At 40.8% G+C, this 22,217-nt stretch overlaps 1 protein-coding gene across 3 annotated transcripts in view; it reads left to right on the forward strand.

The window, feature by feature from the left end:
* IQSEC1 (IQ motif and Sec7 domain ArfGEF 1) overlaps positions 1-22,217 on the forward strand; it is a 414,894-nt gene that overhangs the window by 72,493 nt on the left and 320,184 nt on the right. For 2 of the 3 annotated variants that reach the window (XM_056861538.1, XM_056861610.1), the window contains one exon: positions 3,381-3,410. In XM_056861538.1, coding sequence (XP_056717516.1) covers positions 3,381-3,410 — 30 coding nt within the window. Of the gene's footprint in view, positions 1-3,380; positions 3,411-22,217 lie in introns of those variants that run through there. The other variant, XM_056861569.1, reaches the window with a different exon arrangement.

Here is a 22,217-nt window from a genome sequence, read left to right on the forward strand (position 1 = left end):
TGCTGGTGCTGGGGAGCCACATGGCAGTGCCACACAAGGGTGCCAGTTCAACACCATGGCAGCATTTCCTTGGTGCAAGGGCTTGCACCGGTGTCAAAGGGGGCATTCCGAGGGGTAGGACTAATTGTAGTCAACTCCCTGAGGCCCTTCACCCTGGGAACGCTCCCTGTTGCCAGTGTGAACTTGTGCTTGCAAAAAGGGAGGCGTAGCCCCATGTAACACAATGGAGCCGTTTCGCTGGGTTTTCTGAAACTTACATTTTCAGCTTGCCGAGGCAGCAAGCTGCTGAGGAGATGGCTCAGCTGCACCATCCCCTGGTGCGCCTCTACTACCCCCGCCATTTAGGATTATGGATTTGGGGGGAATGCACAATTTGAAAATAAATTCATAGCCTCATGCAAACAGCATTTTTGTAAGATCATCACCTACTTGATAACATGTAGTCTGGCCCTAAAATGATAATAGTAGCAAGATGCAGGGTTTCTTGTCATTGGACTGGAGTCTTTGTAATATTATATTGAAAGCCTGAAAAGGAAATATGGAACATCCTTTCCTGCAGAAGAAATAAAGCTTATAGATTATGTAGTTATAGATTTCCTACAGTATTTTTATGCAATAGCCTCCTTCCTAGGAACCATTAGGTTTAATGCTGTTGCTGTTGGAAGTAAAGAGGAAGTAGTCAAGCAAATTTATGTGTTTATTATCCCCAAAAACCTGAAGACATGGATCCCTGCTTTCTGTGTCACTAATAATGTACACAGTTTTAATATTTCATGAATGAAAAGAACATCCAGTGGAGAATACAAAATATCATTTGCCTGATTCTGTCAAAGGCTGCATCAGCATTCTATTTTTATATAGAAAAGTTAGAGCTGTGTTGATTTGAGTGACGCTAGTCTCCATATTTTACTAATTATAAATGTAAGAAGAGAGAGGATGTTCTCATTTTAATTCAAGTTTGCTTTTTTTGCCAAAAGAAACTTCTCTCTCCCATGTTGAACAACATACTGTTTGAACTGCAGTTAGGGCAAAATAAGTACATACAGCAGTACGTACAGGCCCTTGTGTGTCTTTGTGCTTGGCTCTTTGTTCCATAAATTTCGCTTTGCTCATCTATGTTGAAAAAATAACTTTGAAAACCATTTGTTTAACAGTTATTTTAGGTTTGACTGTGTTGGCACTTTATCAGCTTTTCAGAAGCAAATCTTATTTGAGGAGACAGGGTGGTTAGATTCTGCAACGTTTTTGACAATGGCCCTTTTGCTAAAGACTGGAAAGGAAAGACAAGTGTATAGTATAATATGCTAACCGTATGCTCAGACTGAGCCTAATATTTTTAGGGTAAACATGTGCAGTGTAATTGTTCAGTAATTTACAGAAAAGAGTATGATAGTATCATTTCAGATTATTGATTCAGTTAAGCAGGCTTCTGTAGATATAAATCAGATGCATTTTCACTAGGGATGTGCATTCAGCTATAACTGAGCTGAATATATATTCAAAAAATATCTCTATTTTTTGGATATATTCAGGTCTCCAAATGGTATCGGATTTTCTGGGATACTGGTAAATGTGTGTGTAAAGTGCCTTCATGTCGCAGATGACTTATGGCGACCCCTTTTGGGGTTTTCATGGCAAGAGACAATATTCTGGGAACTCCAAGATGTGTGGCAGGAATAACTTTGAGAGCTGAAATTGTGGCGATATCTTTAGAAACAAAGGCTTGATAGAAAGCATTTACTCTGAAAATTAGGATATTGAAATTGGATTTAGAATCAGGTCTCTTGGATTAGTTATGCTGGATCATCATATGCGTGATTGGGACAAATATTGGGAATTTAAATTATTACATCTGGACATTCTCAATGATATGATAGGAACTATGAGTAGTTGTGAATTGAATCAGTTCAATTAAAAGATATTTGAGGGATCTTAATTATAAGAATATGTTGTTAGAGCATGCAGATTATGTTCATCCTTTTCAGTAGGTATTCTTCTCCTGACAAAAATGCTAAACTACTTATTTATCGCTTCCATAGTATAGAAGGACATTTATGCGCACGCTTTTGAATGCCTTGCCATCGGCAAATTTAATTTAGGAAAATTTAATGGTATTCTACACTCTAATAGACTCTGAAGATATGGTACTAACCAAATCGACTCTATAGATCATATTCTTTTGGACTGCCTTCAGTTTTCAGATTTGAGAGCTGAATTGATGTTTCCTTTGCTTAAGCAGGACTTTTATCTCTTTAAAAGTTAAGTCTTCTTGGATACTAACAGCCCAGCCCATTGGACACTAACAGCGGCTGGGGGCGGCATGGCCGTGGTGCCCTGGCACCGCCTCTAATGAGATTTTGTGGCCGGCGTAGGAGAAAAAAAGGGAGTTTTATTTGTGAAAACCTGAAAATGGGGGGAAAACCACACATGAACACATGAAGCTGCCATATACTAATCAGATCCTTGGTCCATCAAACTCAGTATTGTCTACTCAGACCGGCAGCGGCTCTCCAGGGTCTCAGGCAGAGGTCTTTCACATCACCTACTTGCCTAGTCCCTTTAGCTGGAGAAGCCGGGGATTGAACCTGGGGCCTTCTGCATGCCAAGCAGATGCTCTACCACTGAGCCACAGTCCCTCCCATAGAGAACAGCAGTGCTGCGCAGCACTGCTGTAGCTTTAGGGGGCGTTCCTGGGCTGAAATGGGATAGAAGGCTGCTTGATGGCAGCTCCACTCCCGAAATGCCCTGGGATGCCGGCACAAGGACTTGCTCTAGGAGGGCACCGATGGGAGGCCATGCCGGCCTCTGAGGGCTGCGCTGTTGCTGCAGTCCAGAGAGGCCGGCATAAGTGTCCATGCCAGTTTGCATAGCACAGGTGGCACGGATGCCAGCGTAGGGTCACACTGCCTTCTGCGCCCATTTGGCCCCAAACTCAAGAATGGGCTGCAGGAGATGAAGATAAACAAGTAACTTTACATGTGTCTACTTTTTTGGCTGCTGTAATTAAAATCACATTGTAACTCAGGTAGCAAATCTTAGGTTTCCCTTTTAGTATGTGATGGCTCACTGTTTATGACTTTTCTTGCAAAAACAGTAATTAAAAAGAAGATAATCCAGATTCTGGTGCAATGAGTAAATCCCTTTTAAAGGAGTGACTAGATATGGTTTGGGGTGTATTTGTTCAAGGAAATATTGTTCACTGGAAATATTGTTAATTTTCCCTTAATTAATTTCTTGCTACTGTAAATAAGAGGTCTTTATGTATCTTATTATTGACAATTTCAGACAAGGGTGTCAAAATAGCAACAAATATTTGTGAACATGCAGACCAATTTCTGCTGTTTTTGAATTAGTATTCTAATTTGTTACTTTCTTTATAGGTCTGAAGGAGACAGCTCAAGAAGCATCAGGTATGCACATCATTTTTCTCTCTTAGATAACCTTTGTGGAACTAACTGTTTATGTGAAATCACATGTTTTGTTTTTTGTTTTGATAGTGGAACCTTCATACTTGAGAAAGCAAATGTACTTAAAGCACATTAAAAGATTTTTTAATTTTTTTTACATTTCAGTGCTATCACAAGATTAGAAACAGCTTTTTAACAGCATGCCAAAATATATTGTGCTTTAATTAAGAAATACAAGTAAGCTCATTGTTTTTGAATCGATATTTAAAACATATTAGTGTTTTTAAAAAAAATTGTGAAAGGGATATTGTGTTATTGAGCAAAGCCAATTCTAAATTCTAGGGGTAATAGTCAAGTTTGTAGGGCTACTTGGGGAGGAAGGGATGAGTGCATTGATAGCATCCTCAAACAAATGCCAAATAAGAAAGAGCTGTGCAGCTCTTAAATACCAAAAAATGTATTATGACGCAAGCTTTCATGAGCCAAAACATACTTCATGAGTTACTCTGGCTCATAAAATCTTAAACAATAATAAATGTGTTAATTTTTAAAGACTCTGTTACTTTGTCAGTAGCAGATTAACATAGCCACCACTCTGTAATTTGCCAGCATGCATAATAGTTCTCTCCAGTCTTCTGCCATCTTAAATTAATATTCAGATCCTTTATTTTACTGCATTTACCGGTACTTCTGGTTCAAGATGCATGTTGGTCTTTTGTCAGAACAGTAAATTTTAACATTACAATTCAGTATTAGAAGAGACTGCAGATTTGGCTCTATGTAATAGTCAACTTTTTCCTGAGCTGTACAAATATCAGATTTCACCCTGATTTGCTCATTGTTTTATCAGGTTATTTTGGTTACCTACTTCCACCCTCATTAGATGCTTTTATCTCCAATGAAGATAAAACTTGTTCTTTTATTATTATATCCAGTAGTAAATGCAATCCTTGTTTCACTAGTCTTAATTACTTTTTAGAGTTTTTCATAAACTTTACGCAAATTGCAACCTAAAGTTAAAGACTTGTTAAAGGCTATGTAGCTAGTCAGTTGATTATTTCCTTGTTTCAAAAAACCTCAGATTATCTTGATATGTATGAAGAAATAGTCCAAAATTAGTTGGGTGGTAGAACATCGAACTTTTTCATGTTGTATTTACATTAAAGTAGCTTTTAAAAAGACATAGAAGTCATACCTGCAGTTAGTTGGCCTTCCATGTATAGTTTTCTGTGAAACATTTAGGTTGCTAATATATTTTAAATTGTTATAGCATTGTAGAAATATTCTGTAGATTGGATTGCCTGAATTTTTTACTAAAATGGATAAGGACCAGATGCAAATTTACATTAACTCAATTACAGTAAATTAGTTTTTAAATTCGTTGTTGTCAAATTTAACAGATATATATTATGAAGTGATAAAGACATACCAGTATGATGAAGTTTTAATTGGATAAGCCATTCAGTATAGATTGAAATTGCAACAATAATTGGTTACAAAATATTGTCGAAGGATTTCACTGTCAGAGTTCATTGGTTCTTGTAGGTTATCCGGGCTGTGTGACTGTGGTCTTGGTATTTTCTTTCCTGACGTTTCGCCAGCAGCTGTGGCAGGCATCTTCAGAGGAGTAACACTGAAGGACAGTGTCTCTCAGTGTCAAGTGTGTAGGAAGAGTAATATATAGTCAGAAAGGGGTTGGGTTTGAGCTGAATCATTGTCCTACAAAAAGTATCAAAGGTAATGTGCTAATCATTGTCCTGTAAGTATCAAGATATGCAGTTAATCAATCACACAGCCTTTTGAAATGGTAGTATGTGTGTGTGTAAAATGCCTTCAAATTGCAGCCAACTTATGGCGATCCCTTTTTGGGGTTTTCATGGCAAGAGACTAACAGAGGTGGTTTGCCTGTGCCTTCCTCTGCACAGCAACCCTGGTATTCCTTGGTGGTCTCCCATCCAAATACTAACCAGGGCTGACCCTGCTTAGCTTCTGAAATCTGACGAGATCAGGCTAGCCTGGGCCATCCAGGTCAGGGCGGTAGCATGTGTAGTTATTTATAAATGCAAATCATATAGGACGTGAATTTCTTAACTGTTTGCATTGTATTCCAAAACGTTTATAAAATCTGACAGGCAACAAGGAAAGCAAACAGAACATAATTATGTCTGTTTAGCTACACATGCTGTTATTTTTGATACTATAACTATACTCCAGCAGGATATAAGTGATTAGACCCTTGGTCCATCAAAGTATTGTCTACTCTGACCGGCAGCAGCTCTCCAGGGTCTCAGGCAGATGTCTTTCACATCACCTGCCTGCCTAGTCCCTTTAACTCAGTGGTTCCCAACCTTTTTCGAGTCGCGACCCCCTTTTACAATTGCCAAGTAACCTGCGACCCCCACCACATTTGCATAAAGCCATAAAATGACATTTTCAATAGGATAAAGAAAACACATTAAAAATAGATTTTTCAGAATATAATTCCAACGTAATATTTAATTAACTAATTTCATTAACTAATTAATTAATATTTAATGTGATGGTTGTGCTTGCATCTGGGTAACTAGCTTCAAAATTCGTGGCTGAGTGTTTTGTCTCTAAGTGACGTTTGAGTTTTGAAGGTTTCATAGATTCAGCATTGAGAACAACATTGCACAAAACGCATTGTGGCTTCTCTATGCCATTGCTGATCAAGGTGGTAAAGCCAAATTTTAGATAGTCTTCTGAATATTTACGTTTTTTCTCAAACTTTTCAGGCTGCCCAAAAGAAAGGCACACCGGAAGGCCAGAATAGCGACCACGCTGCAGTCGCCTTTTAGTCTCCCTCCCCATTATTGCCTGTTTTGTTTTCTTCAACCTCCCAGCCTTGTTGTTTCTCCCCCAACCCCGGGAAGGGGAGGCAAAGCAAGGTCGCTGCCGCAGGAGATCCTAAGAACATAAGAAAAGGCCCGGCTGGATCAGACCAAGGCCCATCGAGTCCAGCCGTCTGTTCACACAGGGGCCAAACCAGGTGCCTCCAGGAAGCCCCCCAAAGAAGACTCTATCCTCCCAGGAGCCGGGGAAGGAAAGGAGGAGGAGAAGGAAGAAGGGGGGGGAGAAGAGAAGTCGTCTCCCATCCCCACCTCCTCCCTCCTGCGATCCCAGTGGCAGGAAGGGAAGGGGCAGACCGGGGAAGGAAGAGGAGGGTGGGGAAGGAACTGCCTGCTTGGCTGTGTGGAAGAGGAGGAGGGGCCGCAACCACTGGGCTGCCGAGGCTGAGCTGAGCGGTGGTGGAGGTGCTGGGGCCTTGGACCCGGGGAAGGAGAGGCGGTGGAGGAGGAGGAGGAAGAGGAGGGGAGCCGGGAGGGGAGCGGGAGGCCGGTGCCCCCCCCCACCCTCAGGATGTCACGCCCAGCTGCTGGAAGGCGGGCAGGAAGGAAAAAGCGATCAGTGACGACCCCCTAGAAAACACTTCGCGACCTCCTTGGGGGTCGCGACCCACAGGTTGGGAACCACTGCTTTAACTGGAGATGCCAGGGATTGAACTTGGGATCTTCTGCATGCCAAGCAGATGCTCTAGCACTGAGTCACAGCCCCTTCCCATATTCTTAGAACCATTAATACTTCAAAAATGTGAATTCAGTTTTTACTCCTTAACTCAATCCTTGGTAAATAGATAGTGAGTAATGTATATAAATAGCTTTACTCAATGTGTAATATGGCAGTGGTTAGAAATATTAAATCTGAGATCTCATAAATATGAGCTGTATTTATACTCTCTCCTTTTTCAATTCAGTATATTGTTGAAACCCTACAAATTGTCTTGCTGGACTATACTGAAGTTCAGTCTAGCATAGCACTCTTGTCCTCACCGGTTGCAGGCCAATGACGCTGGGAATCTCACAGCAATCGTCAATTTAGTAACCCGGGCTGGGGGGAAATGTATACATTGGCTTGAATTATCAGGAACGAAACTGTGTGCTAATCGAACCATGAATACAGAAAAGCAGTCTCCCAAGCTCAAATCAAGTCTCACCCCTTTAAATGCTGCTCTGTAATTGGCTTACTTCGCAGTGCTCCCTGTGAGAGAAAAGCCGGGTTCGTTTTGCATCAAAACAGCGTTGATCTTCCAAGGAATGAGATATCGTGCATACTGAAAAATTTGATCCTGGCTGAAACGGAGAGTAAAGGAGGTTAAAGCGACCATGCATAAAACACCTCAGTCAAACCTCTCTTACAGGGTCAGTGTGAGGATAATATGAATGAGGGGAGAATGATATAAGCCATTTAGGGTCTCTATTAGGTAGAAAGGCTAAGTGTTTGTGTGTAAAGTGCCATCAAGTCACAGCTGACATATGGCAGTACCAGCAATGGGTTTCAAGGCAAGTAATTAATCAGAGGTGGTTTGCCCTTGCCTTCCTCTGAAGAGTCTTCCTTAGTGGTCTCCCTTCCAAGTACTGACCCTGCTTAGCTTCCAAGATCTGAAGAGATTGGCTATATCATTCTGCCTTCCTCTCCAAAGGCTAAGGATAAATAAATTTTCAGGAAGCTTCCTAAAATATTCAGACATAAGTACACAGCCCCTTGCCTATAGATTTGTCTTGTTTTGATATGCAATGTTATTTTTACTGATTAAAATCTCTGCAACTTTAAAAGAAAGTAAGATTCCTTCATGGAAATAAGAGCTCACTTGTCAAGGTCACACAATGACAAAAACAAACCATGGTTAAGGCTGGCTGCAAAGCAGCTTGTGTTGTGGTTATACCACTTTGAAAACTTCTAATTTTTGTCTGTGTTGGCTAACTTGTCTGTCAGAAATGTTAGCTCTTTTTGCTCTGTTGAGATTAGAAAGCTGTGTAAGTGTTATATTTACTTATAAGGTGGTTTATAAATGTAAGCTGCCTCAAGCAGGATTCTGAAGAGGCAGCATAGAAATATTCTAAATAAATAAACTAGATGACACACCAAATCACTTGGGGTGTGCATTTAGCTGAAGCCGAACTGGAAAAACATGAAATATACCGTTTTTGAGACAAATCCATGGGCCGCCTTCTCTGGACTCCAGAGAAGGAAGGCAACACAGATCTGAAACAAATCCATGCTGCCGGCCTTCTCCAGAGTCTAAAGAAGGCCAGTGGCATGGATCTGAAAGAAATGCATGCCATCGCCCCCTTCCCCGGACTCTGGAGAAGGCCAGCAGTGTGGATCTGAAAGAAGTCAGGTTTGGGTATTTTGGGGGTTTGTGTTTGTTAACCCAATTTTTTTTTTTGGAAAATCCAGGGTTTCTAGCTTTTTGAAAATTTCTGAGTTTAATAAACACATACCTGAAAAATACCAAAACAAATGGTGCACACCTCTACAAACCACTATAATTTAGGAACATCAACATGCAAATATGACAATTTCTACTTGAAGTTGTCCCAGTTATGCTCCCAGAACAGGAATAAACACTCTATTGATTAAAAGGGATAGAGAGGGAGTTGGTGAGGTGGATGCCTCTGATGGTAGTGGAAACCCAGTTACAAGAAAAGTAGAGGAAAATGAGATCTCCCCTGAATAGTCAAAAGTGATACAAGCACCAACATTTTGCCTTGTAATCTTACTTGGGAAATTAATAAGTATTCTCAAATGCACATGCTTATCCTTAAAACAATTTGGAAACCAATCATATTATCTAGGGAACAATCACATGTTAAAGTTAGAAAAATTTATATCTGTTTTTAATTCTCACATTCTCTTTAAAAAGTATTGTAATGGGAAAATTAGGTTTCTGTGGTGGCTTGGTCAAAGAGGATTAGGTGTGGTAATTTTGTGTTTATGCGCTGGGCTTCCATACCTTTCACAGCATTCTAAGACAGCTGAAATCTGATTTGCCATAAACATCATGTATTTAGTCAGAGAAATACCAGGAGATTTCATTTTTATTGCATGTATTTTTTCTATGACAATATGACTAATTAGCAGTTGTAAATATCTGTTAAGTTCTTGCCTAATAAAAAGAGTTACCGGCATGTCTTATTTCAATACAAGTCATTAACTGACAAAGTTTTCTGTGGGTTATGCTGGTAATGATCAAACCCTTAGACTCAACTCATCTCATTGTACTATAAAAGATAAATCTCTCTTTATCTTACATAGATCTGATGAGGTCTCTGCTGCTGCTGTGCTAATGAGAACAATTCTTACGAAGTTGACTGGTGCAGACCCTTAATTGGATACCAACTAGCTAGTTCATTACAGTGAGGTGCTGGCCCTGTAAAGCTGGAGGAACTCACCTTTAGCAATGCAAAAAGAGACAGGAAGCAAACTTGGAGCAAGGCGCAAAAGCCATGTATAATTTGTAAGCCATTATTGTGGTGTTCTCTCACACATCCTGCAATGTCTTGTTAATCAGCCCAAATTCTTGTATCTGTCTTCACAAGAAATATGCTTCATTCATTCTCTATGACAAATTCAATTGTCCCATTTATACTTCTCCAGCTCTAAATATTACTTTTGAGATGAAGGCACTTATATTTATGTGGATGTGCACTAGGTCCCACAGACCCTAAGCAATCCACAGTGCCTGAACTTCAGTATACTTTGAAGAATTTAGGATTGTGCTACCAGTCACTTTTACATTAAAGTGGTGCAGGGCCACTTACGCTGTTGTTGGGGAGCAGCGCCATACATGGGTGCCAGTGCAGCCATTGCAGCACAAGGGCTCACACTGGCGCCAAAGGGGGCGTTCCTGGGGCAGGGCTGACTTTAGTCAGCTCCATGACCCCTTTCACCTTGAGAATGCCCCCTTTTGCCAGCGCGAACTTGCGCCATCAAAAAGGGAGGCGTAGCCCCATTAAACTTCATGGAGCAGTTTAACAGGGTTTTCTAAAAATTACTATTTTCAGCTTGCTGCACTGAGACAGCAAGCTGCTCAGGAGGCAGTGTGGCTGCACCGTCTTCAGGCCTGTTCCAACTATACCCCCTTAGGATTGCTCTGTGAGTCTTATTTTCATCTATATTTGCTTATCAAAACAGCTTCTTTTAAAGCTTTTCTTTCTTAAATCTTTCCCTTTTTACTTTAATTCTCATCTGAGCCTCCTGCCATATATATGTAAAAGGCATCCCATTTTTCCTGAAATTCCAGTCCTAGTCTGTTATGTATATAAGATTTTAGACTTTGTTTTTCCATTCTTCCAGCAAATATTATTCTTGCTGCTGTTACCATATATTTGAATAATTCATTATACATTTTCAGCATAATAACATACTTTTAGGGTCCATCCCAAACCTAAATTTTAAAATCTTTTGCCTTTCATCAGTTTTTGTTGGTCTTTTTATTCAGTTTCTATTGAGAGAAGATTCCAAATCTGTTTGTGTGTGTGTGCTTGTGTGTGTGTGTTCTATTATGTAAATCGAATAAGTGTTTGGTTTCATTACTGATATTATGACATAGTCTGCGTAGCTTTTCATTTTATACTCTTCTTTTTCCATTTTTATTCCACAGATCCTCTTATCTTGCCTAATTTTTGTAGCTAATATCTCCATTCTTAGAATAAATAAAATAGATGATATTGGGCAGCCTTGCTGTGTCCCTTTTGCTGTCTCAGTCTTCTCTGTCATGGTCCCATTTATTAGAATTCTTGCTTGCTGTTTAGTATAAATACTTTGGATCCAATTCAAAAATTCTGTTTCACATTTCATATTTTGAAGCTCTGTCATAAGAAATGACCAAGATACATTGTCAAAAGCTTTTTCTGCATCTAAAAACATACACACGGTTTTCTCTCTTTTTCTTCTCACATATTTTATTGCATTTATTACCGTATTTTTCGCTCCATAGCACGCACCTGACCATAACACGCCCCCCCCCCCAGCTGGCCGTCGGGGTGGGGAAAGCCGGCTTGCGCTGGAACGATGCGAGCCGGCTCTGTGCACCCCGCCCGCCTCCCAGCTGGGAGATGGGCGGGGAAAGCCAGCTTGCTGTTCTAGTGTGCCCAGCCGGCTCTGTGCGCACATTCACTCCATAACACGCACAGACATTTCCCCTCACTTTTGAGGAGGAAAAAAGTGCGTGTTATGGAGCGAAAAATACGGTACATATCTAATATTGTCTTTTATGTATCTTCGAGGCACAAATCCTGTCTGGCCTTCATGAGTTAGTTTTGATATTTGTTTTCTTAGTCTTTCTGCCATGATAGTTGTAAAGATTTTATAATCCACGTTTAACAGTGAAATCGGTCTATATGATTGTGGTGCAGTTGGATCATTTCCTTCTTTATATATTAATGTTATATGCACTTTTTGCCATATAGGTGGGCTATTTCTCCTCTCTTTCTTTTCATCCATTACCTTTTGAAGAGGTATTGCTAGAAGTTCTTCAAAGCATTTATAATATGTTGCTGACAAGCCATTGGGCCCAGGTGCTTTATCCATTTTCAGTTTTTTTATAGTGTAATTAATTTCTTGTATTAGTATTGTTTGGCGGAGATAGTTGAGAATTTCCTGCATTGTGCAGGGCATTGGACTAGACGACCCTGGTGGTCCCTTCCAACTCTATGATTCTATGGTTTAAAATTCTTCTGTGTTCTGATGTAAATGTATTAATTTTTGTTTCTGCTAGATATTCTTTCAAGCCTTCCTCTTCCATACATTCTTTTTTGTATAGATTTGAGAAAAAGTTGTTTATTTGTTCGTTAATCTCTTGCTCAGCATACATAATTTGATATGAGAAAGCAAGCGTGAGGTAGCGGTTAAGAGCGGTAGACTTTAATCTGGAGAACCATGTTTGATTCCCCACTCCACATGAGTGGCGGACTCTAATCTGGTGAACCAGGTTGATTTCCCCACTCCTACACATGAAGCCAGCTGGGTGACCCTGGGCTACTCACAGTTCTCTTCGAGATCTCTCAGCCTCACATACCTCACAAGATGTCTGTTGTGGGAAGAGGAAGGAGATTGCAAGCTGGTTTGATTCTCCTTAAAAGGTTGAGAAAATCAGCATATAAAAACCAACTCTTCTTCTTCTGCTGCTGCTGCTTCTTCTTCCCCCCTTTTTAAATCTTATTCATTCTCCATCTTCTTTCTTTTTTCCTGTTTTCCAGCTTAGTTCAATTGGATTATGGTCTGCTAAGTGCCTTTGCTGAATTTCTAATTTTTCTTCACCTTTAACGTTTTTTAAATCCAGCACATATCAATTTTGGAATAAGATTGATGTCTTATTCCTTTCCTAATCGTTCTAGCATATTCTTTGACTTTTTTAAAAAAATAGGATACAAATTTTTAGTTGTTTATTGTAACTACTGATAATTGTAGTTATCTCTTTGAAATTGTGGTTGTCAGCATAGAAGGACACTATGACTCAGAATGTATTCAAAGAGTAGTAAAAGGAAAACAGCGGAGTCTTTATTGTTGTTCACAAAATAGATTTATGCTCTATAAAATTAGACCCTTAGGGCTTGCTATGTAAATTAATAGTGATACCATTCACTGTCTATTGCTAAATATAAACGTGAAGAGAACACATGGATATTAGCTGCCTGTCCATGCATATAAAGTTAATGATTTTTAGAATGCAACACTAATACTTGCTGTCCAGTTCAGAAAGGAGGGAAAGCAACTGATTTTTATGTAGTACTAATCGTCACTTCTTTCCCCAAGTGGCCTAAATGCATCCATAATTGGCTTTGCCAAGATCAGAATCTCTTCTGGGTGCCATTTGCCCTTAAGCACAGAACCTCATGTGACTATCAGATATCCGTGAGGAAGACTTCATTTCATTCATTTCATTAACCTTTATTGGCATACCAAAAGACAGAGATAAAACAACAATATACCTCCAAAGGGCAATACATATAAGTTATAAGTTGGGTTAATAAAACTTTTCTTGTTCTTTAAGAACTCCTGTAAGAAATTCAGCCATGGTAGCCGTAATTTTAGGATCATGAACACTCAAGAGAAATTTGCATTTCACTTCATTACTCCTGTATGTCTTGTACTGGAGCAAAGTAAATGGCAGTTTATCCAGCAGAGTCACAAAGAAGGGGCAATCTAAAACGATGTGGTCAATTGTATCCAACAAATTTAAACCGCATGTGCATAAGCGTTCATGTCTAGGGATCTGAAGGTATTGGCCTAAGAGCATCCTAGATGGGAATGCGTTAACCCTAGCTAATAGAAAAGCGCGACATTGAGAAGGTATCTCTAGGTTATCTAGATACCTAGCCATTTTACCCAATCCATTATTAAGGCCTAGGGCCGCAGGAGAACAGATGGGGGGAAGAGCTGGGTTAAATTTCTGCAATTCTACATCAAGGAGACGTTGCTTGATTCTTTTGAAGATGTAAGATTCATTGGCCAGAGCAAGATTATCTAAATCAATTCCAATTTGGCAGAGTCTAGATCTAATCAATATGTCCCATGAGAAATAATGAAGTTTACTTTTCAAAAGATATAAAAGGGAACCTGGCTCAGTTTGAAAATATAATTTGAGCCAATATCTTATTGTTTGAATCCAGGCTTTGGTGGCAATCAAGTTTTGCCCGGTTTCAAGACAAATTGTAAAGTATAAAACACATTTAGGTATCCCCAATATTTGTCTAAGAAATATGGCTTGGATGTTCTCCACTTCTTGATTAAGAGGTTCCAAGCCATAAGGGAACACCAAACAGAAGTTGGGGGAATATTTTCAAATTCAGGATTTTGATCACTGCAGGAACACACTGATTCCTTTTTGCGTAGAAAAATTGCTTGAGTTGATTTAAGGAAATCCTGGATGAGGAAGACTTAGGATCTGCTTCTGCTGCTGTTGCAGACAGCAAAACAGAGTTAACAGAACCCTTTACTGGCCTGTTTCTTGTTCCTCAGGGTAAGATAATTGATCTTTTATAGTCTAATAATGTAAAAGTGCTCTTGTTACTCTGTTAAACCAAAACTAGGTTTATGCTATAAAGCCATGTATGTGACTTCCAATTAATGCATTTTTTAAAAGAAAAATAGATCAGTTTTGCTGTAGAACAAATATTTTAACTGGGCGTCAACTGTTCTTTGGTTAAGAAACCTTTTTGAAGTGAACCAGTTAGGAAAGAGAAAGAGAGAAACTAAATTCCCATGTGCAATTTATCATGATTAAAATGTTTACTAACTGTTCAATTAGTCTTTTTCCAAGCCTGAAAGATTTACTGGATAGACAAGCAAATCTGTTGCAGCAAAGGAATCCAAAATATATTCAAGTATCCTTCTGGAAGGCTCATGGTTCTGTTCCTGTGTTTTACCAGTGATTTAACAAATAATGGAAGTAGGGATCTTAAATGGTAGACAGAAAATATTACATTATTAAAAATCAGTGTAAAGAAAAACAAATTAGATAAGATACATAATAAAAAGTGACATAACAGAGACTTTCAATTAACTAAAAATCTCTGTTCTCTCCAAATCATCCTACTTGACAAGAGTTACCCAGTTTTGGTGACCTAACTAGCCAGCAGTTCTTTAAGAATTTGTTGTCCCAACTTGTCATTACTGTTGACAAACTTAGCTATGACTAAGGCTGCAATCCTGAAGGGGGGGGCAAAGCTCCTTAGTAGCCAGTGTGATCCCATGCTGGCATAAGTGCACATTTAATCCGTGATAAGGGGCATTTACACCATCATGGGTGACATCCGCACCAGTGCTGGGATGCCACACCACAACTCAGGACTCAAGCACAAGCACTGCCTTCCTGACAGCGTTCCAATGGCTCAAGTCCCTACACCAGCATCCTGGGAGGCATTCCCAGGGTATTCTCGAGGGCGGAGCTCCCCTTCCCACAGTGGCATTGCTATGACACCCTTTTTGGTGTCGTAGCCTTGTTGAAGTCTATGGGGAAAGCCTCCGAGGAGGCAGCGTGGCAGTGCCACTCCTGGCTGCCATCATAACACACCCACACCCCTTAGGAATGGGCTGCCTGTGCCTGTTTTCACATTTCAAGTTCTTTTGTAAGTAATGAACAAATTGCAGAAAAGAAACAACTAATTAGTATATCAATTGTCAGTTAACTATTCTTTGTGTTAAATGATGTAAAATAGCTGGGGTTTTTCTCTATATGAACTAAAGTTTCCCACTAGTATTGCTGTATCTTTCATTGGGAAGACTAAAGAGGAATCCCTTCAAAGTTAGCCTTTTGAGTAGGGAAAAAAGGCTTTTTAACCATCTGATGTACTTAGGTATTGGAACAGTACTCTGTGGAGAACAATTTGTAATTAGCAATTCTTCTATACTATATTGCATATGAAGTACTTGTGTGTCCCGTTTTCAAGGACAAACTCCAAGCTGAACTAGCTTTAAAGAATCTACAGCAATACATATCAGTGCTAGCATGGATTAAATTGAATAACAAAATCATCAAATTGAGTGGATCAAAGATGGTACATTGTGGGAAGATTATATAATAAAATCGTTCCACAGGGCAGGAGACTAACATTCATGGTGTCAAAGGATGTTATGTTTCATACCTGAGTCATGGATACTAAACACTAGAGTTTTTAAAATATTTTAGATGAGGGCTTTTAGGTAGCAGCACAAAACTTCAGTAGTACTTTTAGAAGCATTGGTTATCATGATCAACATTCCTGACCAGATTCTCTTATAACATTCTCTTGTGCTTCCAGTACTTTGTGTGTGATAACTGAATAGATTCTTTGCCATAATAACATGTTATTTCCTTGCAACTTTGATTGTGACTGCAAAGGAAAACATTTAAATTGCCTTTTTACCTCAGTTTGTTACCTCAAACTGAATTATCTTGGGAACTGGCTTACAAAATAGTTATTTTAGCTTTCCTGCAAAACAAAAATATCCAACCTCTATGGGTCTTTTATACTGGAAAATGTACCCAGTGCTGACTTTATTTTTAAATACAGCATAACCTTTTGATAGTGGGGGCACCTTCACTAAGAACTCCCTGGACAAGGGATTGGATTTATTTATTTATTTATTTATTAAAACCTTCATATCCCACCTTTCTTCTTGGTTCAAGGTGGCGTACAATAATAAATAAAACATCCCCAGTTAAAACCAAAGATAAAATAGCAAGCCCCAAATCCCTCAGACCTCCCCCTTTAATTGAATTGGCCTCAATGTACATGTAATATATGTACAGTTATTAAATTCCTGAGCAGTAGCTGTGTTCATCTGTGGCAGCAAAAACAGAAGACCTTGAGAGCTTAGATTTGTTTTAGCGTTAGCTTTCGTGATCTAGAGCCTATTTCATAAGATGTATAAAGTGAATCATCAGCAGATAAACAAACACTGATGCATAGGGTTGCCAACTCTGGGTTGGGAAATACCTGGAGTTTTTAGGGGTGGAGCCTGGGGAGGGTGGGGTTTGGGAAGAGGAGGGACTTTAATGGAGTATAATGCAATAGAGTCCACCTTCCAAAGTGACTATTTTCTCCAGGTGAACTGATCTCTGTCGCCTGGAGATCAGTTGTAATAGCAGGAGATCTCCAGCCACCACCAGGCAGTTGGCACCTCTACTGATGCAACAGGTAAAATTATTAACAGTGTTTTTTTCTGCTCAGTAGTAAAAAATATACATGATAAGAACAGCTGCCATTTACAGCAGCTGCAGTGAGTGATAACACTGTCCTAATTGTTATTTGTACAGTTGTCAAATCTTTTGAGTAAGAATTGAATCTGAATCCTAACAATGTCAGGTGAGGATTCAGCCTGTGTGTTATCATTGACCCTAGCTAAAGCAGGTAAGTATCCAAATCAGCAAAGAAACATCTTGATCAGCAATAAGACAGTTCAGATCATGTTGTCATAAAAGTTTCCAGTCAGTGCTGCTTTCTAATCTGAGCAGCAAGGTGGCTCCTATTTTTCTGTTTAGAGGTACACTTTAAACCAGGGGTCCTCAAACTTTTTAAACGGGGGCAGTTCATTGTCCCTCAAACACTGTTGGGGGCCGGACTATAGTTTGAAAAAAATATGAACAAATTCCTATTCACACTGCACATACTGCTCAGCAGTAATGCACAAGCTCACTCACTAGCAAACACACAAGCTCACTCACTAGCAAACACACACACACACACAAGCCCACTCACTAGCAGGCACACTCACAAGCTCTTTAATTAACAGGCATTTATACTATTAAAGGTGAAGGTTTCCCCTACACCACGCTCACCTCTGCAGCGTAACAAAGATATAGTTAGTATTTTGCTGTGGCTGGGTTTTATAGCACCAGGATTGCACTGTTACAGGAATCGCCGGAACTGAAAGGGCACACAAAATCTCTCATGGTCGTCATCTGACTACAAAACCCCACTGATGTCACCCAGCAAAGAGAAACCGGCTATTCTTTTCCTACAGAAGAAAAGTGGGCAACTGGCCACCCTGTGCCACCAGATGTGGCATATATGCCTACCTCTTGTCGAGCACACTATCGATGCCCAGGGAAGGGGCCAGCTGCCTGCTTAGGCTCAGTCCCCCCACTTAGGCTTTATGCGTGGAAGGTTTTGCCTTGGATTTGCTGCTCTCTAGGTGCACATTTTCCCCAGCCAAATCCTCAAAAGTCAAAAATAAGCCCCTATGCAGAGTTTTTGAGAATTCAGATGGGGGGAAATGTTTATGCGTGGAAGGTTTTGCCTTGGATTTGCCGCTCTCTAGATGCACATTTTCCCTATCTGAATTCTCAAAATAAATGGCCAAAATTTTTTGGCCATTTATGCACGGGAGGTTTTGCCTTGGATTTGCCCCTCTCTAGAGGCACATTTTTCCCATTTGAATGCTCAAAGCTCAACAATAAGCCTCCCCCCCCTAATGCAGAATTTTGAGAATGCAAGATGGGGAAAATGTGCCTATAGAGAGCGGCAATTCCAAGGCAAAATCTCCCGTGCATAATTGGCCGAATTCGGCTTAGATAGGAGCAACTCCGGACAGGAGGCGGCGGGCTAAGCTCTACCGGGAGTCAATGTGGTTTACTCCTGAGTAGGCGCACTCGGGACCAGGCGAAGGAGGGAGCAGGCTAGACGGAGGGGAAGGGGTGGGGGGGAAAGAGAGGAAGGCAGGTTGCCCCAGAGGCGAGCCGTTACCCCCCTTACAGGCTTGAGGTCCGGGTCGGCTGCCTCCGGCTTCTTCCCAAACCACCGGCGGCGGCTGCAATTGGCGGCAGCCTCCTCAGCTCCCTCTTTTGGAGGGCTGGATGAAGGCAGGCAGGCAGGTAGGGAGGGGGAAAGGAGGAGGAGACGGTGATGGCCGCCTCAGGTCACAAGATAGCCCCCAAGCGGAGCCAGTCGGAGGCCATCCCTGTGTGGAGGGCTGCTTCGAACTACCGCTCCCGGCGGGAGGGGGAACGGGCTTTCTCCCCCTCCTGTTTCCATCCAGAGGCGGGCCGCGCTGCATCATGGGGCTCATAGTTCCCGGTGGGGAGGCATGGCGCTGGTTTTGGGCCCGGCCTGAGGGGCCGGGTTCAGGACCCTGAAGGGCCGGATCCGGCCCGCGGGCCGTAGTTTGAGGACCCCTGCTTTAAACTATCAGTCAGGAAAATTTGCTTACCACACCCCAACCTCATGTTAGAATTACAAAATCTACATTTTATCTCTAGAGGTGGAAGCATGGTCAGGAGTTCTTTCACCCCTGGGCTTGACTATTCGCTTAATGTGAAGCTTAATGTGAATTTCATCCCACCTAAGAGATCCATTTTGGTTCCAAAGTCAGTGTATCTTCCAAAGAGGAGCAGCAGGATTTGTGAAATCTTTGTAACAAGAGTTGGGCCCAGTTTTCTTTTTTTTCCCTGTCAGCTAATTTATTCTTTGATATAGCATCCCCCCCCCGCCACTCTAGTTATAATGTCCTGTTCTTTTGCATTTGAATGCCTGGCCTTAGAAAGAAATCGGCACAGGATAGGGAATGTACCTAATTTTATCTGTAACACTTGTCCTCTCCTTGTGAATCAAAGCAATCCATAGTAGTTACAGTTCTCCCCGAGATGGTAAATATGCCTCTTGTTGTCCCAGAGCATGGGAAGACACATGTAGACATCCCTACACATGCACATCTCATTTGGATCTAGGGATCATAGGGGCTATGCAAACACAGGGGCATTTTGGGTGCACTGTTCATCCAGAAGGAAGAAAGAACTACTTTTAATGACAACTTTTATTGATTAATCAGTAGACAGAAATAAGCAGAAGAGGCACTTCATATATTTATTTCTTAAAATAGTTATACCTTGCCTTTCTTCTTGGTTCAAGGTTGCTTACAAGTAATAATTAAAACATTACATATTAATGGTTGGGAGAAGGACCAGAAAGAAAAAAGGTCGTAACCTGACAATCTCTTTTTTTCCTCCTTACCTGATCCATCCTCCTTCCACCTCCGTGCCTCCTTCCACCTCAACTGTGTCACCATTTCCCCCTTCCCCTGATGCAGATACATAATACAAAATCCCACCAGCAGCAGGCAGCCACAGACTTAACAACCAAGGTGAAGAGCCCTTTGGCTGTTGCCCTCTGGCTCACTTCTCTGGCAAGAGCTGGGCTTTAAGCTGGTACTCTGCTAGCAATTACTTGTCTCTTACAGGACACCAAACTGCCTTACCTTGGGATGCCATTTTAAGTGGTTTTGTGTTTAATTTGAACTGAGACATAGGGCATTAACGCATGGGCAGAATGTTCTTGGTTTTCTCCTCCCCAGTCTCACAATATTTAATATTGATTTTTGATTGTGGAATGCATGGTGTTATCTATCTCACACCATGTCCGAGACAGGAAACCTGAAGGAGGCTCCCTTCCGTGTGACCCACCCGGTTAAAGTAGGATCCTAGGGGAGTGGCCGCTGGGGTCACAGTCATTTTCATCACCATTCTAGGATTGGCTGTGGGTGAAAAGAGGGTTGGCCAAATGGCGTGTGTTTCCTCCCCCCCCTTTCACTGTTTTCAACCTTTTTTCCCCCATCTATATTTTTTTGCGGGGACACCAGTATGCTGGTATACCATCAACCAAAAAGATTTACCAACTGGCATGACACCTTCCTATTGATTGGCTGTTAGCTACTTTTTCATCAGGCTCTCGTCACTCACCACCCACCAAAACCACTCCCCTAAGCTCCACGTGGAAATTTTGACCTGATTAAGCCAAGCAGCCATTTTATACTCCATTAGAGGCGGCTGGGCTTTAAAGAGAATCATGTTTGGGAGGTTGTGGGTGGATGAGCAATGCCACCTGCCAGTCTGCTCCATCTCAGGCGAATGTCACCTTTTATGGCACAGCTGTTGATGGCTTTCAATCTGCTGTGCCCTTATGTCCCCTTCACATTGTTGCAACACACCAGCCAATGACAATTCATGGCCACACTATCTCATTACTAATAAAATGCTGCATGGGAGGGGGAAGGCAATTGAGATTAGGGGGAGATAAAGGGAAAGGGAAAGCAACATGTTTTGACCTCATTATATTAAGTAGGCTTTTTTTACTAGGCGATGATAGATAAACTGGCTAGAGCTGTGAATTCATTACGCCAGGCCGCTGGTATACTGGCATTCCTGAGCAAATGAAAAAGAAGAGTACATGAGGATGAGCGAGAGGCGATGGTGAAAACTGATGAAAAAGGTGGCCATTCCTGCTCAACAGAAAAAAAGATGGGCGGGAAGGGGCGGAAACATGGAAGAGGTGTGTCGTGCTGAAAGGAAAGTCGTGCCAGGCGTGCCACATGCTGTCCGACCCACTCATGGCCATAGATTGGAAATATAGCAAAAGTGGAATCAATTTTGGGACAAAACAGGACTTGGAAATCCCATGTGAAAATCGCACAAAAGGTGGGTCGGACACGCAGACCCAACATGATCATGCGTATGGACCGTGGAGATTCGCTACATTTGAGGCACAATCGCAAGACAAATAGTCCATGCATTAATGACCTTAGATTGGCTTTTGGTATTTCACTAGCTCCAAGGAATTCTAAAATGGTGCAAGTTGCCAGCATTTACATATCTCCTGGACAGGGAATCCTTCACATATCATAGCAGAAGAATAGGAAGCATGAACAACTTGAGCAGCTGCTAGTCTGGTGATTATTTCTTAGCTAAGATAGAGGTTGTTTGTTTGTTTTAATATTCATTCATACTTATATTTTCTATGTAGTTGAACACTTTCTACATTAAAGCACAGTGTAAATGCAAGAAAACAGATCCTTCTGTTTAGTTTTCTTTTTAAAGGCTTCTGTCTGTCACTGTTGTTCAGTAACAGCCACAAAGTATGTCCAATGAATTATACATTAATATGAGTGCTGCAGTGCTACAAGTTGAAATATTCTGAAGTGAGATAACATACTGCTTAATTAAAGCTTGAATTAACATACAGATGTTTCAGTTTAGATTATACTTTTCACTGCTGAAAAATACTCTCTGAATTTAGTATTTTGGAACTGTGACAATGACGAAATATTATTTACTGTTTTCCTCGTGCTGAAACTGCACACTGAAGGCCAAAATTATGTATTCTATAGTATGGATATTTGTTTTATCCGTGAGATTTAAGTTCATGTAAGCTTATGGGGCCATATCATATTCACCAATAATATATTACAGAGCACAAAACAGGCACAATGAATAGGTTTGTATATATATGTATATCTATGGAAGGTATTGCAAACACTGGGTTTTTAAAAACATTTAGTACAAGTATGATGGTTATTTCCGCTAAGAGAAATTGCTGACTAATCTGTCTAAGAGCAGGATGTCAAAAATTGATATTTTACACCAGAGAGGGGAAAATAGACAAGTTTTTATTAACAGCCCAATTCGTAGGGATATGCACAAGCACCAAATTTAGATTTAGAATATTAAAAAATCCAGAATATCTGGAAGCCCAT

The sequence above is a fragment of the Euleptes europaea genome, chromosome 1, assembly GCF_029931775.1.
Source record: "Euleptes europaea isolate rEulEur1 chromosome 1, rEulEur1.hap1, whole genome shotgun sequence".
In the NCBI taxonomy this organism is placed as follows: domain Eukaryota; kingdom Metazoa; phylum Chordata; class Lepidosauria; order Squamata; family Sphaerodactylidae; genus Euleptes; species Euleptes europaea.